At 49.6% G+C, this 24,705-nt stretch overlaps 9 protein-coding genes across 9 annotated transcripts; 3 read left to right on the forward strand and 6 right to left on the reverse strand.

The window, feature by feature from the left end:
• Nucleotides 1-305: 305 nt before the first annotated feature.
• Nucleotides 306-2,907, reverse strand: N7462_011070 (uncharacterized protein; the record flags this gene model as incomplete). Its single annotated transcript, XM_057082784.1, has 2 exons — nucleotides 306-1,338; nucleotides 1,433-2,907. The coding sequence occupies 2 exons, from the start codon at nucleotides 2,905-2,907 to the stop codon at nucleotides 306-308; spliced, it is 2,508 nt and encodes an 835-aa protein (XP_056928139.1).
• Nucleotides 2,908-3,798: 891 nt separating this feature from the next.
• N7462_011071 (uncharacterized protein) lies at nucleotides 3,799-4,209 on the reverse strand (the record flags this gene model as incomplete). The annotated part of the gene is made up of 1 exon (XM_057082785.1): nucleotides 3,799-4,209. The coding sequence occupies one exon, from the start codon at nucleotides 4,207-4,209 to the stop codon at nucleotides 3,799-3,801; it is 411 nt and encodes a 136-aa protein (XP_056928140.1).
• Nucleotides 4,210-5,369: 1,160 nt separating this feature from the next.
• Nucleotides 5,370-6,421, reverse strand: N7462_011072 (uncharacterized protein; the record flags this gene model as incomplete). Its single annotated transcript, XM_057082786.1, has 2 exons — nucleotides 5,370-6,036; nucleotides 6,192-6,421. The coding sequence occupies 2 exons, from the start codon at nucleotides 6,419-6,421 to the stop codon at nucleotides 5,370-5,372; spliced, it is 897 nt and encodes a 298-aa protein (XP_056928141.1).
• A 1,262-nt stretch (nucleotides 6,422-7,683) lies between these two features.
• On the reverse strand, nucleotides 7,684-9,345 carry N7462_011073 (NAD(P)/FAD-dependent oxidoreductase; the record flags this gene model as incomplete). The annotated part of the gene is made up of 4 exons (XM_057082787.1): nucleotides 7,684-7,952; nucleotides 8,055-8,637; nucleotides 8,741-9,030; nucleotides 9,093-9,345. Coding segments are annotated over 4 exons (1,395 nt in total), but the record flags the coding sequence as incomplete, so codon positions are not given.
• A 511-nt stretch (nucleotides 9,346-9,856) lies between these two features.
• On the reverse strand, nucleotides 9,857-10,659 carry N7462_011074 (uncharacterized protein; the record flags this gene model as incomplete). Its single annotated transcript, XM_057082788.1, has 2 exons — nucleotides 9,857-9,986; nucleotides 10,055-10,659. 2 exons carry the CDS (start codon nucleotides 10,657-10,659, stop codon nucleotides 9,857-9,859), a joined length of 735 nt encoding a protein of 244 aa, XP_056928143.1.
• Nucleotides 10,660-11,066: 407 nt separating this feature from the next.
• On the forward strand, nucleotides 11,067-13,119 carry N7462_011075 (uncharacterized protein; the record flags this gene model as incomplete). Its single annotated transcript, XM_057082789.1, has 7 exons — nucleotides 11,067-11,328; nucleotides 11,401-11,440; nucleotides 11,493-11,631; nucleotides 11,686-12,037; nucleotides 12,090-12,556; nucleotides 12,611-12,889; nucleotides 12,946-13,119. 7 exons carry the CDS (start codon nucleotides 11,067-11,069, stop codon nucleotides 13,117-13,119), a joined length of 1,713 nt encoding a protein of 570 aa, XP_056928144.1.
• A 35-nt stretch (nucleotides 13,120-13,154) lies between these two features.
• Nucleotides 13,155-15,558, reverse strand: N7462_011076 (uncharacterized protein; the record flags this gene model as incomplete). Its single annotated transcript, XM_057082790.1, has 6 exons — nucleotides 13,155-13,983; nucleotides 14,044-14,202; nucleotides 14,254-14,778; nucleotides 14,944-15,006; nucleotides 15,069-15,407; nucleotides 15,470-15,558. 6 exons carry the CDS (start codon nucleotides 15,556-15,558, stop codon nucleotides 13,155-13,157), a joined length of 2,004 nt encoding a protein of 667 aa, XP_056928145.1.
• Nucleotides 15,559-16,936: 1,378 nt separating this feature from the next.
• On the forward strand, nucleotides 16,937-18,361 carry N7462_011077 (putative MFS monocarboxylate transporter; the record flags this gene model as incomplete). The annotated part of the gene is made up of 2 exons (XM_057082791.1): nucleotides 16,937-17,001; nucleotides 17,056-18,361. 2 exons carry the CDS (start codon nucleotides 16,937-16,939, stop codon nucleotides 18,359-18,361), a joined length of 1,371 nt encoding a protein of 456 aa, XP_056928146.1.
• Nucleotides 18,362-20,204: 1,843 nt separating this feature from the next.
• Nucleotides 20,205-22,361, forward strand: N7462_011078 (uncharacterized protein; the record flags this gene model as incomplete). Its single annotated transcript, XM_057082792.1, has 8 exons — nucleotides 20,205-20,228; nucleotides 20,292-20,302; nucleotides 20,368-20,509; nucleotides 20,585-20,775; nucleotides 20,835-20,988; nucleotides 21,060-21,155; nucleotides 21,217-21,954; nucleotides 22,032-22,361. 8 exons carry the CDS (start codon nucleotides 20,205-20,207, stop codon nucleotides 22,359-22,361), a joined length of 1,686 nt encoding a protein of 561 aa, XP_056928147.1.
• Nucleotides 22,362-24,705: the final 2,344 nt, after the last annotated feature.

The raw sequence follows: 24,705 nt of genomic DNA on the forward strand, positions 1-24,705 counted from the left end.
CAAAACAAAAAAACAACAATAATGACGGTGGTAATAATAATAATATGAATATGAATATGAATAATAAACAAAAGGCCAAGCCAAGCATATTAAGTTTCACATCTCAAGAGGGATCATGGTGCAAAGAAAGAAGATTCGCTATTCGCAGGTATCAATAGCCCCAAAACGACCTAGATTGGAAATGGAAGAAAGGGCAAGGCAGAAATGACAGGAAATAAGAACGCCACGGGGGACTCCAAAGCAACAAGAAAGATATTACGTTAGAAACGAGGAGATCAAGATAGCCCCTCGCAGAGACCATTCCATCAGGACACGGGCTGGACAGGAGTGCGTTGCTCCTGGCCATCGATGGCGGCCCGGGGAACCTGGACGCCATTTCGGCGAAGCTCGTCCATTCGTGCCATGGCTGGGCCCGTGCAGATACGGCCAGTCTGCATTAACGTGCGCAGACGCTTCCGTCGGGCCTCGCCGCTTCGCTCCTCGCCGCGTCCAACCCCGTCGTCGACCCAGTCAATCCGGTGCACCTTGAAGCTCATGCCATCGTGGCGACCATCCCACGGGCGGGACTTGATGCCGAACATCACCGTAGACTCGTACTCCTCTAGGCGGGGAAGAACCAGGAGAGTGATATGTAAGTCTCGATCCACCGGGGGGACGGGGGGTATCCGGGGACTGCGGGGCTTCTCGTCATCTTTGGAAGAGGCTTCCGCACTGGGATCCGCGGGGGATGGTTGCGGGGCGTGCTGGTAGGTGTCTTTGATTTCCAGATCGAGCATGGATTCATCCACATCTTCGCTCCAGGCGCCTCGGATGAAGCCCGAGTGGATGGCAGCAGCAACGGGATCTGAGTCGTCCGTGTAAACGCCAGTTCCCCACAGGGCTCGCCGCGCACAGATTTCCTCCCGCCGCACTGCGTCGATGCGGAAGCGAGGCACCCGTACGGTGAAGGTGCAGTTTTCGCGTTGCTCAAATCGTGGCAGAGGCTGAGGGGTCGTTGTGTAGCCAAATTTGGAACTCTCCGCAGACGCCTTGGCGCTGGGAACCCCAACGCGAGGGGTATAGAGGGTGGAGCCAAGATGATGCCGCGGCAGGTGCGCTACGCTTGATAGCAGTGGCTCAAGATTGACGACGGTACGAGGTTCCCGGACGGGGGAGGCGGGGGCAATGGAGGTGGCAGGTCGAGAAACATGATGGTGGTGATGATGGTGATGGTGATGATGTCCGGTTGGCGGCTCGGTGGGGGTAGAGGTGCGATTGATGAAGTTGGTGGATGTTGACCGGTGCAGTCCACTGAGTGTGGCAGCGTCCTCATCCGCCTTGTGGCGGTGATGATGATGACTACAAGAAAGAGTTCACGAGTTAGTAAAGCGCACGACAGAGGAAAGGAAAAAGTGAATTGATTGATGAAAGGGCAAAAGTGGAGAGCACATACTGATGATGGTGGTGATGCATGTGTCGAACTCGTCGGTTGCCACGGCCGCCTTCAAGGTCTATCTGGACGTCTTCATCGCGCGACTTCCTCGATCGCCTGGTGCCCGTAGCAGAAGCCGGGCGAGCAACCTTATCATCAGCATCTCCATTTACCGACCGGCCGGTTACACTATCGCGTTTGAATGGGCTTGAGATCAGTGGGGTGGATGGTCCGCTGCCAGACGAACCGCCAGTCACGCCTCCGACGCCACTGCCAATGCCGGAGAACACGCGCCCCAGCTCATTCTTTATGCTGGGTTCTCCAGATGATCCGATGAATGGAGCCTGCGCGCCCTGGACAGCTTGGGGGAGGGGAGATGCTCGACCACCGCGTTTACCGTCGACGCCAACTCCGAGGAGATTTCGGTGCTGAAGAAGCTCATCACTGCCTTTTCGTCGCCCCTCCTCGGCAGAGGAAAGAAGCCCAAGCGATCCTGATCCGGTGGGCGGAGCACTAACAGGGGTCGATCCCAGTCGAGAAGGTTGTGTTTGTGGCTTGCTAAGATAAGGTGACTCGCGCGGAGAGGGCGTTGGCTGTTGTCCGTGTCCCGTTTGCAACGACAGCGTGGCCTGCCGAGCACCACCTGGCTGGGAGCCCAGAGATTTGGTATAACTCTGAATAGCTCCAAATCCAAACGCAGACCCAGTTTCTGGCGGAGGGAAGCGTTTGTTTTCGGGGGAAGATGGATGAGAGCGACCCTGTTCCCAAGTCGACGGAGTAGAGTGACGATCGAGCAAGTCCCGCTCGCCATAAAGTGATCCAAAGCGCGCCGACCCTGCCAGCGAGCTCTTGGGGTCGTTCCCATGGTTGAACCGATCACGGTCGCGAGAAGTCGCGCTCTCTTCAGGGCGGCGATCACCAAAAAGACTGCCAAACCGACCATGCGGGTCCCGACCATGGGGATCAAGACCAGTATATGACGCAGAGCTGGCCCGCTGGGCTGGCTCGAATCGGTCTCCTGCACCTCCGGTTGGACGTGAGATCGGACTGTAGCCAGGAGGGCGCGTGGATGGCTCGGCATTCGGAGGTTGGCTACTTGGTCGAGGGATCGGCCCACTGAAGCTCATGCGCCGGGGCTCCGTGTATGGTGACTCAGCGGGTGATATTTGAGGTGAAGGATGTGTCGAACGGGCCTTTTCGGGGTACTGCGAGAGTGACGCACGCGATAGGCTTCCGAACTTAGACTGTTCTGTGCCGAGCAGGCTGGATCCACCACCTGACCCTGATCGGTATGGCCGACCTGGCGCCGGCTTTGAGAAGGCCTTCTCGGGGGTATGTGACCGACGGAAGAAGGACTGGTCGGGTCGTGACGGGGCGGTAGGGGGAGACATGGCAGCTGAGACTGACGTTGTCGCATGGCCGAACAGGGACGATGCCGGGCGGGGAAACAGTGATCCTGAATCTCGTGCAGGGCGTTCTGAATCTGATCCTAGCATGGCTGAGATCGACATGCTACTTTCTGGGCGATGGGGGGGGCCCAGCAGCATCACGGGAAAGCAGGGATGATGCAGGCGCGTTCGCTGATTGCGATCGGGAGCCGTAGGAGTGTGGGGGGGAGGGAGGAGGCATTTGGCGATTGCCAAACGCGGGTGGCGCAGAGTGTTCTTGGTGTCCTATATCGTGCCAGCAAGTGTCAGTAGATGTATTATGGGCAGGGACCACCAGGTCACCAGTGAAAGAAAAAAAATCAAGGACAGATGTGCAATGTTGTCAGAAGGTGATGAGGCGGCTTGGCCCATGCAGCGCTTTGCAGCGGGCGTGCATGGGTGCGCGTCCAAATCACTCACCAGAATGCACCGGGCTCCCACTGCTACCCTGGGATGCACGTCGCGCAGGATCAGAGGGCGGGTGGTTCATCTCGCGCGATCCCAGGAGTATTCGCGTTGACGCCCAAGGGGAAATGCGGATGATGAATTCAGGACCCAGGACCCAAGGGAAACCCGTGACTCCGGAAGCTCGACCGCTAGACCCAGAACAGCCTAGTGTAATTTGCATGTGCTAGGCCATATTTGGACTAGTGCTCCCGATGGATCTGCGCCACCGGGGAAAAAGGCATCAGGGGAGCAAAGCGCCGAAGAGGCTGGGCAGGTTGGGGGAGAGGGAAGGAGGGGTCTCCAGCTCACAACAGAGTTGGGGAGGGTTCTGCCTCCTTTGCCCGCCATCCTGGATGTAGGATGTGAGGCATGCCACCCCGGACACTGTATAGCCGGCAAGTGGAGAGACGGAATAAGAACCACGGGACAAGTCCGACCCCAACTCGCCCTGAATCCGGGGGGACCGCACAAAACACATGACAGGAAACCAAACACGAAGAGCACAAAATGAATTCAACAGTGCATTTTCTTACCTTCTCGATGTAGAGGCTGGGAGTTGTTACGCCGATGCGCATACGGATGATGTCGACTGTCGAGGCTGGCATGTCGCTCTAGGCTGGCATGGCGGCGGTGCGCGTGGTGATTCCGCGGCGGAGAAATCTGCGCCGCGGCATTCTCGGCCCGTAGAGCATGCGACCCAGGCCGCGAAGTGCCCGGCGAGTAAAGATGGGAGCTGGGAGTCTGTGGATATTCATACCGACCGGTTGAGCGGGTCTTTTCATTGTCGGGGACCCGGCGAGGATCGAGGGCTCTGGTGGACGCCGAGTAGGAGTGTGATCGGTCATCGCTGGGCTGCTGGGAGTTGCTGAGAGGAGACGGACGGGGGGGATAGGAGTTCTGGTGTACTCTTCGGTAATAGTCCATGCTGAGGGGGCGCCCTCTCCGAGGTGACGCCCTGTTGCTGTGATTGGAAATGCGACAGTGCAGCGATTCGGGATTGGAGGGGTGGATTCGACGAGACGAGGGCAACAAAGCGACTGATCACAACACACGGTTGCGAGCAATAGAGAGGCGATGCTTGAGCTCTGAAGTCGACGTTGAGGATCAGCGGTTGATCGCGCGACCTCCCCGAGATCGTTGCGCCCGGGTGCGAGAGGTGCGGAGGCGAGTGCAGGGGTACTAGCGAGACCGGATACAATCCAGTTGACCTGGAAAACGGAGGTGCAGAGAATGGAGCGAAGGGACCGCAGTTTGGAGTAGGGCAAGAGAAGATGAGAAGAGAAGGGCGAACGCTGGGCGGAGAAAAAACGGTGAGCGCCTTAGCGCGGCTTGGGCGAGATATCTTGCATGTGGGGAGCGGATACCATCGATAACGGGCGAGTTCCCAATTTACTTCCCAGGCACCGCCCCTGAGTGGATGGTGGCCGATTGCTCTACGCTCATCGAATCCAAATCCGAATCCGAAGGGAGAAGGATATCGGGAATTTTACTACGGAGGACTTGAGCCTATGCAAACGAGGCTGCACTCTGTGAGGTGATGGCCCCCCACCCTCATGCCCTTCGGCCCCTCACAGTGACTCCCAACGTTAACACTAACACCAACGCTGACACCAACTCAAACCAACACTCGCATGCAAGCCATTGAATTGGCTGACGGGATCTGTTTTGAGCATTGGAATCTGATTTGCAGCTCGGGGGAGGGGTCTTTATTGGTGGGATCCAATGTCTTTCTGATCGACGAAAACCAACATGGGCGCTGCAGCAGCCGTGTACCACCACATACCCCATTCAGGTCGGGTTTTCTCCCCCTTACGAGTGGCGTGGCAGGTACTCGGCTTGAGGTCAGATCATAGTTACTGGAGAAAAGGAAAGACGGGGACAAAGTCAATCCCCGATTGCTAACATGGAAAAAATGAGGCACGGATTATCAAAAAGTGGAAGCTCATGGACTCAAAATGCAGAGAAAGAACTGGGAGTGAACTTGAATTTGAGATCAGACAATTGGGTATCATGAAAGCAGACTGGCACTATATCGACATGAAGAAACAGACAAGTACATAGAGGGACCGAGAGTCGCGTGCAGATCATACGGCACAGATGGGGGATCCAAGGCCGGCGGACACATCGTCGGGGAAAATAAAAGCGTCCTCTGACGACCAGAACACGTCGGCATAGGCAGAGATCGAGCAGTCAGAGGCCGGCACGGACTCACCCGTGACCACCAGCGTGACCGCCCGGGGTATAATACGGGCCCCATCCCAATGGGTCAGAAGTCCCCGCTGGCGGAGAGCGTCTAACTGTGCTACCAGCAATGGGTACAGGTCGTCCAGAGCGGACTTGGCATCCAGTACCAGCATAAATTTCCGGGCTGGTTCGGCAGGGGCCGCCAGATCCCCGGTTGAAGGGGGCAACGACAACTGAACAGTTCGACTCGGAAAGTTTTGCGACTTATGGCTCTCGAGGCCGGTCAGCAACGTCTCCAGATGAAAAGACAGGTCTTGGGCCGCTTCCGATGTCGCGCGGAAGGGGCCCATCTGCAGCTGCTGGCCACTTCGCCACATGTCCGTTCGAAGGCCGTCGCAGCCGGCAGCAAGTGACTGCGCCAGGGCATTGTGACGGGGATCCGAATGAGGGAATGTGCATTTGACATGCCATTCGCGGGGACCGAGATGTGATGATGATGCTGGGGGGCGCGGCAGGCCTTTCCCAGAGGCGGGTGACGGCAGGAAGCGGAAGCATTGCAATACAGCCCTGCATTAATGGCCATGCGAGATTAGAACACGAGAGATTCCAGAGCCATCATTCTCCATCTCAGCCTGTGGGGGGAGAAAAGGGAGAAGGGGGAATTTGACCCGCTGGGCTCGGTCCGAGAATGATGTAGTATAAGATCGGGCGTGGCCACTTACAGGCATATCAGGACCAGACATCCGGCGTGGCATAGAGTCTCCTTCCAGCGTCGGCGAGTGGAGCTCAACCATTCCGTGAAGAATGTCCCCAAGCCGGGAATACATTGGGTTGGATGTGATCGGAGTGGATGGTCATCCAATAGCCAGGGATCGTATTCGTACCGAGCGATACTGGGCTCGACTTCCAGGTCGTCCTTGGGCACAGCCAGCAGCATCTCTGGGGCGCCCATCAGGAGAGCCGGGAAAAAAGAAAATAGGAACAGGAGAAGCTGTCGGTGATGGGAATGGTCGAGTATCAATTGTCAAGTGTCGAGGACACGGAGGAGAAATTTCCCTCAACAGTCGGTGTCTGTCCCCCAGGCGAGTCCCAATTTATAGCGGTGAGAGGAGGGGAGAGAGGAGGGGAGGAGGGTTGGGAACGAGCGGATGCAGGCGATCGTATATAAGATCTCGCCAAAAAGCCAGGGCGGACGGACTTCCACTCGACACGAGCGGGTCGCATCGCGCAAGAGGAGCACGCCATTGTGGTTGATGATAACACGAGCTATCGGATGATCGACGATGACCTGCGGTGAAGGAGTGGACAATGGCGCAAGTGGACGAATGGTCCGCCTGAAAAGTCTGGGGTCTCCGCCCACCATCGCTCGGACGCCTCGCCGGAGTCCCAGGATGAGGATATACGGACAGGGCAACAAGATAGACGCTCGTTTCGGTCGCGTGAAGAGCGTCTCCGATTTTCCTGTCCTCTCCAGACCGCCATAACGCAATAACGCAATAACGCAATATCGCAATATCGCAGTCAATCCACTGCCCACAAGTGCAATAGTTCTGGGACGAGTGGACCCGCACACCATCGCCCGCCCGGCTGACGACTTGAATGCCAAGACGCCAAGCACTAGTAAGCAGTGCACAGTCACGGCGTCGAGCAATTAAGCAGTCCAGGGCCCCCGCAAACCCTCCCAACTCTATCCAAGAGCCCAGTACCACCAGGAGTCCCGGTCAGACTACCCGGCCTCAAACCGGCATACTATTGGCTTCCTCGAGTCCCAATTCCAACATCTCATCTCTTTAATTTTCCTTTTTTTTCTTTTTCAAATTTCTTCCCTGGCCTCATCTCCCGTACGCTCGGGGTGGAAGACCAAACAGAAACCGCCGATATCCGCTTAGCCCACAACATCGAAGATGAGAATCCCAGTCCCCGTAGCTGAGGCAATATTTTACTAGACTAAAAAAAAGAGGGCCATCAAGACGTCTGGGGAGCATGGGAAGTCTGGCTTGTGGTTGATATCTTACAGTGCGAATACCCTCTCTGACCACGCTATCAACGCCGGGATGACATCTCTATACAGGAAAACAGGTGGAACGGGAAGACGGGGGAGGGACCCGCGGCACGGGAAATGCATAGTGGCTATATTCTCTCTCCGATAATGCGACTGGTGCTATTGAACTACAGATCTGGGTCCAATAGGGATGTCGGAATTCTCCTCTCACCTCATAGTTTGGTTTGCGCAGGCCCGGTCGGGGGCGTGGATTTGAGGATCTTATTCTCGGTAGCTGCAAGTCGAGATGCAGTCGTCTGGAAGATTCGAGGTAGACCGGTCGCCGCAAACGCCACGTCGTGGACGACCATCTTGGCAATGCCCTCGGCGGCAAGGAAGATCTGAGGCATGCCGTGACCTGTAAAACCGGCCAGAATATATTGATTTCTCTGTCCTGGGATACAGCCGATGTGCGGGATTCCATCGGATGAGTACCCCATAACTAGCCACAAAGGGGGCCTTGGTCAGATATCAAATACAACCAATTTCAAATGGTTCAATGGCAGCGGAAACACAAAACGAAACAACGAAAGTCTTCACTTACTGCCTGTCCAGACGCGGTCGGTATAGGCATGGCTGTTTTCCCATCCAATAAAGTTCCGTTGCATGTACCCATCAAAGTATCGTACCGCCCCTTGGAGGACCCGGCTATCGTCGCTGACGTTATACCAGTTATTCAAGTCGTGGATAAAAGCGGACCGAGCGCCGCCGACCACGATACTACCGTCAGCCCGAGGAATCAAATAGTCATAGTCCCAGCCGCCCCAGCGCAAAGTATATGTGTTAGTCAATAAAGATGCTGTTGAGCCGGGCGGAACGGCAATGCGACAACAGGTGCCTCGAACGGGTACGATCTTGCCCATATACTGGGGGGCAAGGGCTGAAGTATAGGCATTGGTCGCGAGAATTACCTTTCGAGCCACAACTGATCCTCTCGGGGACTTCACGGCCCAGCCGTGAGCAGACGTGGAATCAGACGACTCGGAAATTTTCAAAACAGGCGTATGCGTCTGCAGATTGACGCCTTGCGACACAACTTGGTCGAGAAGGTGGAGGACGAACTTGTACGCCCAGATGCTGCCCGCGTCGTATGTGAAGCAGCCTACGGCCCCTTTGACGCCAGAAAACTAATCAAAAATGAGCAAGGAAAGGAAAAATGGTAAACAAAGAACAAAAATCAAAAGACAGAAAAAAAGTAACCTCAAGGGCTATGGGATTGACAGGACTTACTGATTGTGCTTCTTCGCCCTCAACGAAACGGGCTTGCTTGGTTGGCTCACATCCGCCAGCGACCAGCTTCTCATACCCAGCCTTGAGCCATTTGTAGTGATCAGAGCTGAGCTGAACATCGATTGCTTTGGTGACGACATAGTCGCAATCGATCTTCTCCCGATCCACGAATTCCTTAATCATGGGGACATGCTTGGCCTCAAAAGCTGCAGCCTCAGCCGCAGCCTCAATGCCGTGATCGGCGGCCACCGTAGCAATCCAGTTATATAGATCGGGCTTCATATGCCCTCCTGCAGAAAAAATTTGCTTTTCAGTCTCTGAGTTGAGGGGCTTGCGTAGTTATCTTTCCTACCATTGCGAGCCGTCGCGCCGGAACAAGCCTGGCGTGCTTCCAAGATCGTGATCGAAGGGGGCGTCGACCCCGGCTTGATTTGTTTCAGAATATGATACGCGATAGAGGCGCCGGCATAGCCAGCCCCGATAATGACAATATCGCTCTGCTTCGGTAGGTCCTCGCTAGACCGATGATTATCCAGAGGATGAGGTTCTGTCCGCCAGTAGGGCAGCATCCCATTCGGGACAGGCACAGGGTTTGACGGCATATCGACTTCTTAGAGAGTAGCACTTAATACTGGATAGTGTAATGAGCCCAACAGAAACACTTATTTATTGAAGTCTAGCGTTTCATCCGAATCTCCGCCATGTTGCGCGGGGAAGCTGCTCCTCCCGCCGGCATTGTTCCCGCCGGGCCGGGCGTCCTTAAACCGGCGGGCCACGCAACGGGGCCCCGGCGAGACGACGGGATTCAATCATCAACTACAAACGTGCCAGATAACGGACCCAGTCGCTACAAACCATCGAAATTATCGAGATCAATTATGCTACCCCGCAACGGAGTTCTGATCTGTGATCTAATAGTAAGATGTTACAGTGGCGTCATTTTGCCTTCTGCTTGACTTAAAGTCAACAATAGAGATCAGGATGAACGCAGATTTTCGATGCGCAATGTTGGTTTATGGACGAAGAGAGTTCCTAACAAAATCTACCTAGTACACATTTATCTCAGGGGCATTCGGCCTTGATTGTACTAGTGAATAGGCCCTTCTACTCTACATATCAACTTGAAGCCTGGCTAGCAATGATCTTGTCAGCCATTCCAGGCAGAGTATCGTCAACAACATCCATATCGCCAAATAGACTGTGAAGTGGTTCCTTCTCCAGTACCGTGCAATACGCTCCCTGGAATCTGTTGCAAGATGATGATTAGCGTTGTACTCAATGTTCCACACAGCAGTTCAGCGAGAAAAGACCTACCCAGCTGTTCGAGCAGCAGAAACATCCCACATGTGAGCGGCAGCAAACCAAGGCTTCTTGCCTCCATTCTCCGATGTCAGTTTGTCCAGTAGTGGCTTATAGGCCGCCAGATCGGGCTTTCCAACACCCGCAGAGTCGCAAGATAGCAAATTCTCAGCCGGCATTTCAATACCGGCCTGTGTAAAATATCCATTCACACGCTTCAAATCAGCGGCCGTGAATGCCCAAACCGTAAAACCGGCGTCGCGAAGCTTCTGAACACACTGCGCTGCCCCGGGCCGCAACGTGAGGCCCTTGTATTCCTGCATGATCCATGCAAGATCCTCGGGTGACGAGAATGAACGGGGCTCCTGGATACCACCCATCCAAAGAATGCGATACCAGAGAGATTCGAAAACTTCTCCATATGGCAGATAGCGGCCTGAGATACTGAGATTTGTGTATTCGCGTTCGGCTGTCTCCATCCACAATTGACCCAGAAGCCACGGCTTGATGCCTTCTGCTCTCAAGCGATCACCTAGCCGTCGATCAATGGCATTGTAAAGATGTTCGTAGCATACGAGGGTGCCGACGATGTCAAACACAACATTCTTCGAGGTAGCCATGTTTAGTTCGAGCTAGGAGAGCTCGGGATTTGTTTAAAAATATGTATTCAAATTGATAGCACCCTTAACAGTAGCGGGATCTTCTGGGCAATTTATGCTGAACAAAAGATACAGATTATTCAAATGAGTCACAATCAAAGTACGATTCTGCGCTGAGATGGAAGTCATAGGAGGTATGTAGCAGAGTCATCATCTTCCCAAGTCAACCCCGCTCGCCCTCCCGGCGGGAAAGCCGAGCGAAGATCATCTCTCCCGCCGGGTAAGGATTGGGTCATCCGAAAAGACACTGTGATAAGAGATTGAGGACTACTCACAAAATGCGTAACTTAAAGAAGAAAGATTTCCTAGGAGATTGATCTCCTGGGACTATTGGCCTAACAAGCAGCGTGTCGATTCTCTTTGTAGCAATGGCCCCGATGAATGATGATTCATTGGACAGCATATCCCACGATATAACGGATATGAAATCAATTGCAAATGCTCAACTTGATATTGAGCGGACAGCCACATCAGGGACTGAACCCCATGGAAGCGCCATGGATTTATCGTCTGCAGCACCGACTGCGGGATATCACCGGTCCCTCACGAGACGCAAAGTCATGATGATGACCTTCGGAGCTGGAATCGGGACTGGACTCTGGGTAGGAACTGGACAGGCACTACATTATGGTATACAATCATTCTGCCATGATGATTAATTTGCAAGTTCCAGATTTGGAAATTTATACTAATTTCTCTTAGCTGGTCCTGCTGGTACTGCGGTGGCGTATACACTCACTGCGTAAGAGATGGCCATTCATCTCATAAGGACAAATGCTAATAATCATGGCTAGAATCATTGTTTATGCCCAATACTCTTCGATTGGTGAGATGACAACATACAAGCCAGTCCACGGGGGCTTTATTCGCCAATGCATTGAGTACATAGACCCGGCATGGGGATTTGCAATTGGGATGAATTTCTGGTTCGCCGCATGTATTCCCCCTCATCATAAATTAGAAACAAGCTAATGATATTGGACATAGTGGGTGATGATTATACCCGCAGAAATAACAGCGGCAGTTTCAGTTCTACAATTCTGGCCCGAGACCAACGTCGTACCTCTTGCAGCATATATCACGATGTTCTTGGTAGTCATAGGAATGGGAAACGTATTCCATGTCCGTGTTTATGGCTACATCGAATATTATATGTCGTTCATCAAATGCATTGCTGTAATTTTGATGATTTTCTTCATGTTTATCATGACATCAGGGGGTATTGCGGCTACGAACGGTCCCATCGAGTTTCGTTATTGGAAATCCCCAGGTGCATTCAATAATGGCATCAAGGGTATTGCCAAAGCCTTTGTACAGGCTGCATTTAGTTTTGGTGGTGGTATGACAACGCAGACGAATCTCGACATTGAGAAATGCTAATGGAATACTAGGCGAGCACATCGCTGTTATCGCAGGTGAAGTAGCCAACCCGCGGCAAACGATAAAAAAGACAGTTAGGCCTGTGTTTTGGCGCATGTTCACCTTCTTTGTGGTCAACATCTGGTTAGTAGGGATGTGTGTACCCTATGATGATGAAGATCTTGCGACTGCGAGCGGAACACTCGGGAGCCCCTTCGTCATAGCTATCAAACGCGCGGATGTGTACGGCCTTGCACACGCTATTAATGGATTTATATTCCTTAGTGTGATCAGCTGCGGCATTACAAGCGTCTACGTGGCAAGTCGTAGTCTGACAGCCTTGGCCGACATGACAATTATCCATCCATTCTTTGGCACCAAAGATAAACAAGGAAGGCCATGGGTGTCAATCATTATAAGTTTAGGACTCGGAGGCGGCCTGTGCTATCTTAATGTCAGCAGCGTGGGCACTGTGGTATATGGATGGTTTTCTGCTCTAGTAGGCTGGCATGTGAAAACCAAAGCAAGGACTGATTTGCTAAACTGATAATAGGTTGCCATTGCGACGCTGTTTGAATGGTCATCCTGTTATATTTCTCACCTGAGATTCAGACAGGGGCTCAAAGCGCAGGGAAAAGATCTTCAGACCCTCCCATTCAAAGGATTCCTTACTCCGTGGGCACAATATCTCAGTCTCATTATCGTGGCATTTATATTTGGCTGTGAATTCTACTTATCATGCTGGCCATTTGGAGAGAAAGGTTCCGCGAAAACTTTCTTCTCCAGCTACCTTGCAGCTCCCTTGTTTGTTTTTGACTACTTTGCATACAAGGTAAGTTTTTAACCTGTGGTTTTCACAGCACACTCTGTTGACAAGAGTCCAAATAGTTTTATTATAAAACAAAAATTGTGAGAGCAACTGATATGGATTTTAGTGAGGCACAATACTTCGACGAAGAGGAGCACTTGCAAGAATTAGCAGCACAAGAGGAGGAGAAAGGGGCATTCTCGCGCGGAAAGGAGACATGGCTGAAACGTGCACGATATTTGATATTTGGATAAAATAAATAGTGTCACAGTCAAAAATATATTCATGCTTATCGGTGGGCCAATAAAGCATCTAGATCAAGCTCTAGTTCATTAGGAACCCAATTTGGATTCAGAAGATCAGTGAGGTCACTGAACTTCGAGAGTGAGGAAGTCTCAGCCCCAGAGGCAAAGAGTGAGATTGGACTGAATGAAGCAAGGTCTAGGTTGCTGGAAATACCTTTGTCCTTTTTCATAGACTGAGTCCAGTCCTTGAATTTGGCATAGGCAGACGACGAGTTCAACTCTGGAGTTGTCGTAAGAACGTCGTTATCTCCCTCGTTTGAAGAAAATTGACGGATTGCAGACTCAAATGATTCAATGTAGGAGATCTCTGACTCAGACGAAGTACCACCTATCATTTGCCGTATCAAAGCCATGCCGCACTTTAAGCCGTTTTGTAGCTTTAGGGACCTTCCGGAATTGAGGCTCTCGGCGAGGATAACTAGAAGCGCTGCTCGGCATGAGCTGAACTCAGTATAAGAAGCGCGACAAAGACGAAAGTTATCTGCAAGTGATTGTAATGTTGCGAGAATTTCCAACGCGCTTTGTACACAATCATCAACTAGTCTCTCTCGATGATTTTTCCCCTTATGCAGGCTCTCTCTTGACGATTGTTCTCTCCCGAATATAAAAGGCCGCCCCATATATATGTAAACTAGGAGGTAGCATAATTTCATGTGTAAGTTCTGTCGGAAAAGAGGTCCACAGGGAGTGTAATCTCGGCATTCAATGCGTTCTGGAAGCGAGTTCCACCATTCTCCAATGTCATCTTTTAGTTTAAGAAGTCGCTCTAGATGCTCAAGAAGCAGCCCCCTGGGACATTTCTTGAACTGCGATCTTTTAGAAAGAAGCGTATTAGGAAGCCATAGACGATCTAGATTGAATATGGTGGCTTACAATGTCTCAGCCACTTTGCTCATCCATGACACCAATTTGATGAATGCCATCATGTTTTTAAAATTCGGTGATTCGAAGCTTGCACAGTCAGTTGGTAAGTCAGCGTTGATTTCCGATCGTGCGAGGGAACTAGGTCGGCCATGTAGAATGCTTGTTCGCCTGCGAAATTGTTAATAGTGCTCGGGCCTAGACTGAGAGGAGGAAGCTTACTTTTCAAGGGTGTAGACTGTCCAAAAAAGACGATTTCTCATCTCAAGGATTCTCTGATCACAATCCCCCCCGATGTACTTCCGGTGCATGCCATTTTGGATGGCCATTTTCATGGACAGCCCAAAGTAAGTATATGACAACCCGCCGGTTGAGACTGGTAAAGCCCATGCCGCAAGAAGAAGAAAGGCTTGAACACTTTCGTAGGAGGCGGCTAGGATTACGTCTGGAACCAGCTTAGACGCTACGTGGTAGAATTCCAGCCCCACCGAGTCTTCCGAGCAAACATTGAACTCGTCAGAGTCCTTTGAATCTGGGCCTGAGCAGTCATCTTCCATGTGAGCCATCTGGGTGCCGATCGCAAGAACAGCGAAGAATGTGCAGACCCAAGGAATATCACTGGTTGTATACTCGCTTGCTGGATCATAGCAATACTGTATCTTGTCATGTATCCATCCTTTTTCTAAGTAGAAAGAATTAACTTCTTCATATTTGAAAAACACGCCGACCAGGAACTCGGTAATTGGTCTTGGAGGTAGCTGGGAAATTGCCTCAGCAACCACCGGGGTTAAGGATTGGAGGTGCGTTGGGCGCCAATATTCCTTGACCTGGAAAAAATCCATTAGAAAGAAGAAAATGAATTAAGTTCTGAATGCATTTTCTCACGGACCCCTGAATCGAGCATCTCACTACGATGCGGCATAGTCCGTCGCAATTTCTCCGAGAAATTCCAGTGCGAGAACTCGCCAGAATAAACTAGATATTACTTTGAATCAACCAAACAATCCTTAGGAATTCGATGATATTGAGACTCACACGCAACATTTTTGGAAACAAATTGGACATCGAAGGTCTCGTTCACATCTAGAGCGCTCTCTATCTCGTCGTTTTTCATTGTACACTTTGCTGCTATCCGGCTGAGATTTTCCTCATCTAGCGGTACATCGCTGAGGAAATAGCGCACAACATGTTCGAGGTTTTGTATACGTTGACTGTCCTTTCCCAGAATAGGACTTGGAGCATCTCGCAAAATTGTGATATCTGGCTTTTTGGCCATCGAGGGTTCCTGAAAGCGACATGGCCGACCCAATCGCTGACACCTCCAGCACGGCGGGCCTCCTTCACATTTTTCCTTTTGTTTTCGACAGATATCACAGCTTCACAGAGTCAATAAAGAAAGATATATGGATAGAGTGCAAGGATGCCAGGGTTGACTAACGCTAGCGAAGCGCGGCGCCTCGTTTTCGCGCCATCGTGTTTACGCTTTTTCCCGCGTAAATCAACCTCTGCGCAGTATTCTCGGGACATGGGGACTGTTAGTTTAGCCTTTGATTATCGGCGTTTGTATGATTTTTCGCAGCTGGAGGGTGCAAATACTTCAGGGATCTTCAAGCCGTGTCGGATACTGTTATACGTTATCATGCTTATCAACAGACCAGAAGGGACAAGATGCGGGGTAATCGAGCACACGCCAATGGAGATAAAGCGCACCCAATTGTGATTCCTGAACAAATCAAAAGCCTCGGGGCCGAGAGTTCGGAACGCTAGAGTGAGGGGAGCAGCGGTGATTCTTTGGTACTTATCAGGTGTCGTATAGGATATGACATTAGTTGAATGAATAATAACCAAAAGCATGTTTCATTAAGATATCAGGATATCTCTAGGAACAAAGGGTGTTTTTGCTCTGATCTCTATTCTCTATATGGGGGGGGGGGGGGGGGGGGTCTTTCTCTCTAACAAAAGAAAGACGGTAAGTTAGAAGCTTCGGGAGAGCCTTCTGAAAAGCCGAGCCAATGACGACCTTCTCTTGCTCGAAAAGACAAGCAGTCCAAGGACGGATCAGCCAACCTCGCTGACTACCTGCAGCCGCCTTTTTGGGGTTTATCAAGATGCATACAAGAGGGTATCGTCTTTACCACATGTAAAACCACGCTGCTGTATGACCGGCGAGACCTGCACCGACAATAGTAACGCCATAGCTCTCAGTAGCAGCTGTGAGAACTGGTGGAATCGACATTCAGGTTGAAGCACCCCCGGCATCAATCTCAATGAGCCAGAAAGGAACTACTAGCTTGGGTACAGGTATAAAGATCATAGCCAGTCGGTGACCGTTAGGAACCATTGAACACGACGAGAATGCAGGCGCATAGTATGCAGCCGAGGTGCCAGGCAGGTTGACGCTCTCGACCTTGCGCATTTGACAGTTTATCGACTGCTGTAGCCGAGCCGAAAAATGTCAGGATAAGGGTGAGAAGCTGTTATATGACACCTTGAAGAACTAGATGGGCGATCCTTTAAGCTAGGTTATGCTGAATTATACACTGCAGGTCAATATCCAAGCCAGCCGGACTATTCTTTTATTGACATTGCCTCACTGACGCTGGTCAAGATGCACTTGCTTCCTGTCGCGTTCTTGTACCAGTGTGTCGGATCCAGCATCCGGAGTTAGACCTGGTACGGTACGGTACATTGACCTGTGGTTGTGTCTTGCACTCCCACAGTTTAAATAAAGGAAGCATGAGAAATAAGGCCGTCGATGGCCTCAAGGCTTCCGCAAGACCCGCCCGGCGGCCCGCAATCCCCGCCGTCCCCACCGTCCGGTGACTCAACCCTAAACACCGGCCTCGATAAATTTTGCCGAAAGGCCGAAGGCATCTTCTTTCCTTTCACATATATACATAACATCATGGCTCGACCTTCGGAGCCTATGCAACTAGCTAGCACCGGTCAGCCGAATATATCGGATCGTCTGTAAGTTTTCAACGTCTGCTGATCCGAACAAACATATACCTGACCTCTTTTGAGACAACCATTCCTCATTCTGATCGCTTCAACAACACTTGTGTTCACTGGCTGCGGCATAAATTTCACCTTTGGAGTGTTCCAAGAACTATATGAATCCATGTCAAAGCTTCCAAATACACCCTTCACAGGGGCCACGCCTGCACAGATCGATCTCATCGGCACCCTCTCCATCGCTCTCATGACGATTGGGGCTCCGTTCACCACGGCCTGGACGAAACAATATTCTCCAAGGGCGGTAATTTGGAGTGGTGGACTCATTTACTCTCTTTCTTTAGTTCTTGCCAGCTTCAGTCAAGCTCTTTGGCAATTCATTTTGACCCAAGGCCTTCTCCTTGGAATCGGGACATGCATGGCTTACATGCCTTCAGTGACAGTAGCTCCTACCTGGTTCTCACGTCATCGTGGACTTGCTATGGGAATCATTCTATCCGGAACTGGAGTGGGTGGTGTGGTCTGGCCACTTGCATTCCGGTCTCTCATTGAGCGCGTGGGCTTTCGCAACTGCCTTCGCATCACCTCTGGGATCTGCTTGGTGCTTATTCTAGGGTCGGGGAGCTTCATGAAGTGGCATGCTAGCCAAATGATCCAAATTCAGGCAGAAAATACCGCAAGGACGCACAAGATGAGTATCCTGCGGATTCCTTTGGTAGACTGGCGCGTTGCACGAACCCGAAAATTTGCGGCTCATGCGTTGGGGGCTGCGCTACAATCGGCGGCCTACTATACTCCAGTTTTTTTCTTTGCCTCGTATGCCCGTACTTTGGGATATTCCCAGGCAACGTCGGCGAATTTTATAGCCATTTCAAATGCTGCAAATGCGCTAGGTAAGATTGCAATCGGATATGTCGCAGATCGGATGGGCCGACTCAACACATTGTTTTTGACGACCTTGATTTCGGCAATCGCCGTTCTGGCCTTCTGGCTGCCATCGGCATTATCGACCGGCCAGACCAGTGGTAGCAACCTCTTCATTGTATTCACAATTTTCTATGGCGTTTTTGCATCAGCCTATGTGTCCCTATTCCCAACTAGCTTGGTGGAATTATTTGGTGTCCACAACTTTGCCAGCGTGAATGGGGTGCTGTACATGGTTCGAGGGCTTGCGACTTTGCTTGGCACTCCAATTGCCGGCTTATTGATCAGGAGTAGTCAACACAAGAATGCTAGTCCCAAGAGCTATGAAAATACTAGTATTATGGTCGGGGCGTTGCTGGTTGCAGCCACTTTTGCAGTCCTCTGGGCTAGGATTGAAGCAACCATTACATTGGACGGTGGACAAGGACCCCGACGAAAGTGGATGATGTAGTTCTACAGGGTATGTACCCAGTAAGGTCACTCACCCACTGCATTTGAGTCAAAAGTATTGAAGAAGCCTCTCCATCCCACCGGCCCTGTACAATGAAATTCTTCTCTCTTCATTTTCTCCGCTTCCACAACATAGAAAGAGGATCTTTCAGACTCAATAATTAGTCAATGGAGCCTGCTGATCTTGGATTCTTCTCCATAATTTGGAATTTCCTGTATCAACGGTCCTTAATGCTATATTGAAAAAAAAATATTCCGTCAAAAGCGAAAAAGAATTTTTCGAATAAACTCGATAAACCGTTAATATCATTTTTTTCATCTATGATCTATTCGATCCTTTATGGCGGGGAATGAGACATGGTTTAGAAAGTAGACTGACATGAATCCAAATGTGCCGTAGCAGAAAAAGTGAATGGCATTCGAAAGACATCATCCCAAATTTGGGGCAATATTTGGAAATTGAGACGCATAATACACCACTTTACGGGGTCATTTCCGCTTGCTCGCCTAATTGGTCAGCTGACTGGGTAACTAGTGAACCAGGGCGCTCTACGGCAAGCCTGCGAATGCAGGCAGGATGAGATGGACCAGCGAACAAGCCAACAAACCACACCACGCCACGATGGAACGATGGAAGCCTCTCAGAGAGGAAACAGATGCTGCTTCAGCGAAAGATATGTCAAAGTTGATTCCCCCCTTATTGGGGACGCATGCTATTTTCTGCAAAGACTGTATGCCAGGAAAGATATCCTCCAATCAGGGATCACTCAGGATCACCCATCTTCGGCCATTTCCCCACTACACTAGTTGAAAGAACCAGCGAAGCGTTGTAAGCGGGGAGATCTAGTCGCTTTGTTAAGCGCTAGTAACACTTAGATGACTATTTTACCATACTTCGTGGTGTATCACGAGTTTATTGTTCGATTTCTATTATCTGGTAGGATGGCAATATTAAAGACTGTCTTGGATTCCTGAATTCGCTTTAGATTAAGGAAATAACTATGTAGATGTTGCTCTCGTGACAGAAACATGGAAATGCGCCTTCGTTTGGAATGAGATACGCAGATCAAATGTGTTTTCATTTGTGCCTGAATACTTATCTTTCCGTGCTCCACATGATCGGCAGGATTTGTGGTTCTCCGTAAGTGTACTATTTCGGTTTTCCTTAATTTTGTTTGCACTCCCTATATGCAGGACGTCATGATGTGTCAGAAAACCTATAATTTGCTTCTATCAAGAATCAAGAATACCAAAAAAATATTCTGCTTTATATCCTAGGAACTAATCTTCGATGAACCGTCAAGAAATACCACCTTTTAGCCAATGCCGAGTACAATGCCGAATATTACTAGTTTCGTACAGTCTGTAGGGGCCCCAGGAGCTTAATAGGGAGCTTTGTCCCCCAGAGGTGTTTTGAAAATGCCGGGCTTCACTGCCGGTCCTTGATTGCTTGGGGAAACCAATGGCGGAGGCGCTGGTTGGAAACCGTATACACAGACCATTCCCGATCAGGCCCGCCCCCAGACTTCCCCGCAAGAAAACTAAATGCCACTGCACGTTTATTGGTGGTTCTTGGGGTTAACATCATCCACATGGAACCAGGTGATTTCTGCCATGTTGGTTGTGGCTGAACGTACTGAACCTTTAAAATACGATGTGCTTTATCATGTGTACAATGGACAAGCTTTCTCTTTGTGCTGACTGAGAATCCTCGGCGCGGGCGCCCAAAAAAAAAGAAACTTAAAATGAAAACAGCACGTTTCCCCCTTCCCCAGCTCAAAAGCTTCAATCGTCTTTGAAGTATTGACAGAAGTGACAGAAGTGACCAAATTATATCTCCCATCATGGAGATGAACTATGATGAGGCGGTAGGTTGAAAATTAAATTCTCGTCTGTTTATATGTAATGCTGATGGAACGCGATCAATCTAGACCCTTCGCCAGTACGTTCTCATTCTTGCTTTCGATCACGTCGGGCAAAGCTGATTAGAACCTCACCTGAAAAAAGACTTGAAGAGGAGCTGAATACGAAGATATATCCAGGAACGGAGATCATGACCGATGTTGGGTCGCATCATTTCGTCAGACAGTCGGGAGTTTCTTCGAGTGTCCTAGTTCCTCAGCCCTCCAAGGATCTCAACGATCCTCTGGTGTGTATCGTATCAAATTTCAAAATGAATCCCACCATAAGGCCCCAGGTCAGCTAATTGATTCGTAAATACTAGAACTGGAACAGATATTGGAAATTCACCACCATATTCATCGCCATGTCGAGCAATTTTATTATGGGAATTGGCCCGCTTGCACTATCTCCCATGTTCTCCGATCTTATGGAAGCATTTAATTCCGATTTGGCCGCTGTAGTGCAATTTACTGGAGTTTGTATTTTGGTTCTTGGATTCAGCAATTTCTTCTGGTGAGCATTACTTTGAACTATGGGGCAGTGAAATGCTAAATGTTCCGCCTGTGCACTAGGGTTCCCATTTCCGATACTTTTGGAAGACGGCCCGTCATAATTTTCTCATCACTAGTCTGCTTAGCCTCTAATATATGGCGCGCGAAAGCTGTTTCATATGGCAGTTTTATGGGCGCCTGTGTTCTGAATGGGTTTGGAGCGGGTCCCTGCGAGGTATGTGGTGGGCATTCTTCCTTGTTATACTCTCGAGAGTATTGGCTAAGATATTGAGCTTGTATCCGCAGACTCTTTGTCCTCAAGTTATCACCGACATATTCTTTCTTCATGAACGAGGTCTATATAATACCATCTATTTCGCTTTTTATTTTGGGTCTCTCATGGTTAGTTTTTAATGATTCAGGAGCAAGATCAACGTCAGATTGTCTGATACTTCCTCGCTAGGTCGGACCTATAATATCAGGGTCTATGGCTCTTCATGTTGGTTGGCGTAGCTTTTGGTGGCTTAACGTCGCATGCTTTTGCGTCCTCATCATTGCTGCTGTTTTTATCTTCCCGGAGACAAAATGGCACCGTGCCCATCCAAATGAAGTCAACAATTTGCCGGACTCAGCTGGCTCTAACACAGGATTGACGACCGAGAAGGACAACATTATATCTCTGGAGAACTCTTCCAAGCAACCGACAGCCGCGACTCAAACTCCCAACCAAGCCGATGATACAGCAATCGATCCATTTTTACACAGAGGATGTCCTTCGAAAAGCCAGTTCCACATCTACCAACCCAATAAAAACTGGATAAAGTCCTTATTTCTCGCGTTTTGGGTTCCCTGGCGCCTGCTTGCATTTCCGATCGTCGAGTTCGCAGCTTTTGTGGTGTCTTGGTCGGCAAGCTGTTTCTTGACAGCCAACTTGACCCAGAGCCAAGCCTTTGGTGCTCCCCCTTACAATTGGTCTAGCCAGTCGATTGGGTTCACAAACTTTGCAACTCTTGCGGGCGCTATGATTGGGCTCGTCACGAATGGGCCTCTATCGGACTGGATCTCAATGCGAGCCACCAAAAAGAATCGTGGGATTCGAGAGCCAGAGATGCGATTAACAACCCTGATTCCTTACGTGCTGATATCGATTATTGGAAACTTTGTTGTTGCATTTGGATATGAGTATCACTGGGACTGGAGGGTGTGTATCATATTCAATCATCCTTTTCAGGATCGCCGTGACTATATATGCTAACCCGGTCTCCGATTTATCAACAGGCCATTGTCATCATTGGGTACACCTTTGCCGGTATTCAAGTAACGGCTTTACCTGCAATTGCAAGTACCTATGCGGTTGATAGTTACAAACCCGTAGTTGGTTCTGTCTTCATTGCTATCACCGTCAACAAGAATGTTTGGGGTTATGGATTTAGCAAGTTCATCACTCCCTGGACCGAGAAATCTGGCTATATCCCAGCCATTATGATGAACATGTGTCTCACTGTTCTTTGGTGCTCATTTGGCATTGTGTTTCATTTCTGGGGTAAGCGGTGCAGAAAATGGACAGCCAAATCAGACATCTGGAAGCTTGGATATGCGGGAAACTAGACGATCATGGATATTTTTGGGGAAGATTGGTGACATTAGTCGCATATTAATTGAGACATACTACTGTTTTAGTTCAGTGTTCTTTCAGTGTCAAATTCACAACATCAGGAAGGACAGCAGCCTTTTTAATAAAATATCAAGTAGTTTATGCCGTCCTTTCGGCCGGGCCGATGGCGCTTTTGCCGAAATTCGAAGCCCGCAAATTTTTTCTAGAGTAAGTCAAGGCATCAATTGAGATCCTGATAATGATTTTGAAGGTTATTTGAGAAGCTCGCTTTTCTCTAGCACATGCGCGGAGAAACGTCCGACCTATCTTCACATGTCAAATAGCGGGATTTTTCACGTGCCGGCCCCCAGTTAATTACAGCGATTCCCTTGTGAGGCGGGAGACCAGTTACATAGAATACAAGTTATGGCAGCGCGAGTAATACGCGCGCTATTACCTTCTGCTTCTTACTATTCGCTCTTTTCTGGCTAATTGACTATTCTCTAATTTAATATTTTACAAAGGTCTTTATAGGACTAGACTACTAGGTAGAAATGCTTGAGTATTATAGATTCGGTTGTTACATAACAGTAGTATAATAACGTATTTCACTAGTCAGTGGCCCACTACTATCAGTGTCTCCGCCCACCCACACCGCTTCCGCGTTGTGGGTGGGCCACACACTAATGTCAAACCACACACTAATGTCAAAATCTTCCTACTACCCTATTTTTTGCTTCCCTATCCAACACCATTATCTAAATATGCCTAAGATTGACGAATCTCGTATGGCTGAGGCCTTGCTAGCTGCGTCACGCGAGGAGAAGCCGAATATTGCACGTTTAGCACGCGAATTTGGCGTTAATCAACGCACACTCTATCGTCGTGTTAAAAAGGAAACAGGGCCTCGTACAGCTAGAAGCGGGGTTGGATACGCTCTAGAAGCCTATCAAGAAGAAGCCCTGATTCGCTGGATTCAATATATGAACGATTGCTATATGCCTATCACTCCTAGGATTCTAGAAGCGTGGGCAAATCGTGCATGCCAACGCGTCGGGAAGCCGTCGGTTAGCAAGATGTGGGCGTATCGCTTTATTAATAGGCTTCCTAAACATCTTCAATTAGGGCCTACTAAGCAGTATACGAAGGAGTCAAAGCGAATTCTAGCAGAGGATCCAGCAGCATTACGACATTGGTACGATCTACTAGCCCAAACTATCAAGAAGACTACGCCTGCACGTCTAGTCTATAACTTTGATGAATGCGGCTTTCAACCAGGCGAAGGAAGGTCTAGAAACGTTATATCTACTACTACTACTACTACTACTACTAGTAGTAGTAGTAGGAAGGTAGTAGACCTTCCTCAGCCAGACCAAGGCGAAAATATCACGTCTATCGAGTATATAGCTGCCGACGGGTGGCAGATGGAACCCTGGTTCATCTTTAAAGGCAACGGGGTCTTTATAGAATCTTGGTTTAATCAAACAGACGACCTACCACCAAGAACTACTATCACTACATCGCCAAACGGTTGGATAACCGATAGTATAGCAGTTCAATAGCTTCGATTCTTTATAGAATCAACATACGACCGTACGAAATCGGGTGAAAAACGTATCCTAATATTCGACGGCCACGGTTCGCATCTTACATTCGAATTCCTACACCTTTGCGAAGAGAATAATATCCTACCTATAGGATTCCTACCACATACTACACATCTTTGCCAGCCGCTAGACGGTAAGCCGTTTCTAAGCTATAAGCAACACTTCCGCTTAGCGAATAACGACTACGCGTTTTAGGGTGGAAGCCCTATCGGAAGATCAGAGTTCCTTCGAATAATCGGTGATATTCGGAATAGAGCGTTTAGCCAGCGAATCATTCGTGAATCGTTTAAAGATCGTAGGATATATCCAGTCGATAGTAGAAAGGTTATTAATAGCCTTCCTATCCAAGATTACCCTAGTCTTATAGCGCCAGATCTACCGCTTTATTCAACGCTTCATACAACACCTTCGCCGCCACCACAAACTACTATATCTTCTTCTAGTATCGACAAATCGCCGCCTAGATCTATACAGGATCTAGAGAAGAATCAAAAGAAGATTGCTAGATATCAACAAGAAGGTCTTACACCTAGGCAGCAACGTAATCTTGACCGGTTATTTCATCATAACAAGATTGCTATAGAGAACCTAAATCTAGCGAACGATACTATTCGCAAGATTAGAGAAGCTCAACAACCACTACAGCGCCCAATCACTAAGCGCCAGGTTAAAACACCGCTTAGCAAAACAGGGGTGCTCTCTATTAGAGATGCAAATCGTTCTATTGCTAAAAGAAATGAGAAGGAAGCAG

This window comes from Penicillium macrosclerotiorum (assembly GCF_028827735.1).
Source record: "Penicillium macrosclerotiorum strain IBT 26536 chromosome Unknown utg000011l_segment0_segment0, whole genome shotgun sequence".
NCBI lineage: Eukaryota > Fungi > Ascomycota > Eurotiomycetes > Eurotiales > Aspergillaceae > Penicillium > Penicillium macrosclerotiorum.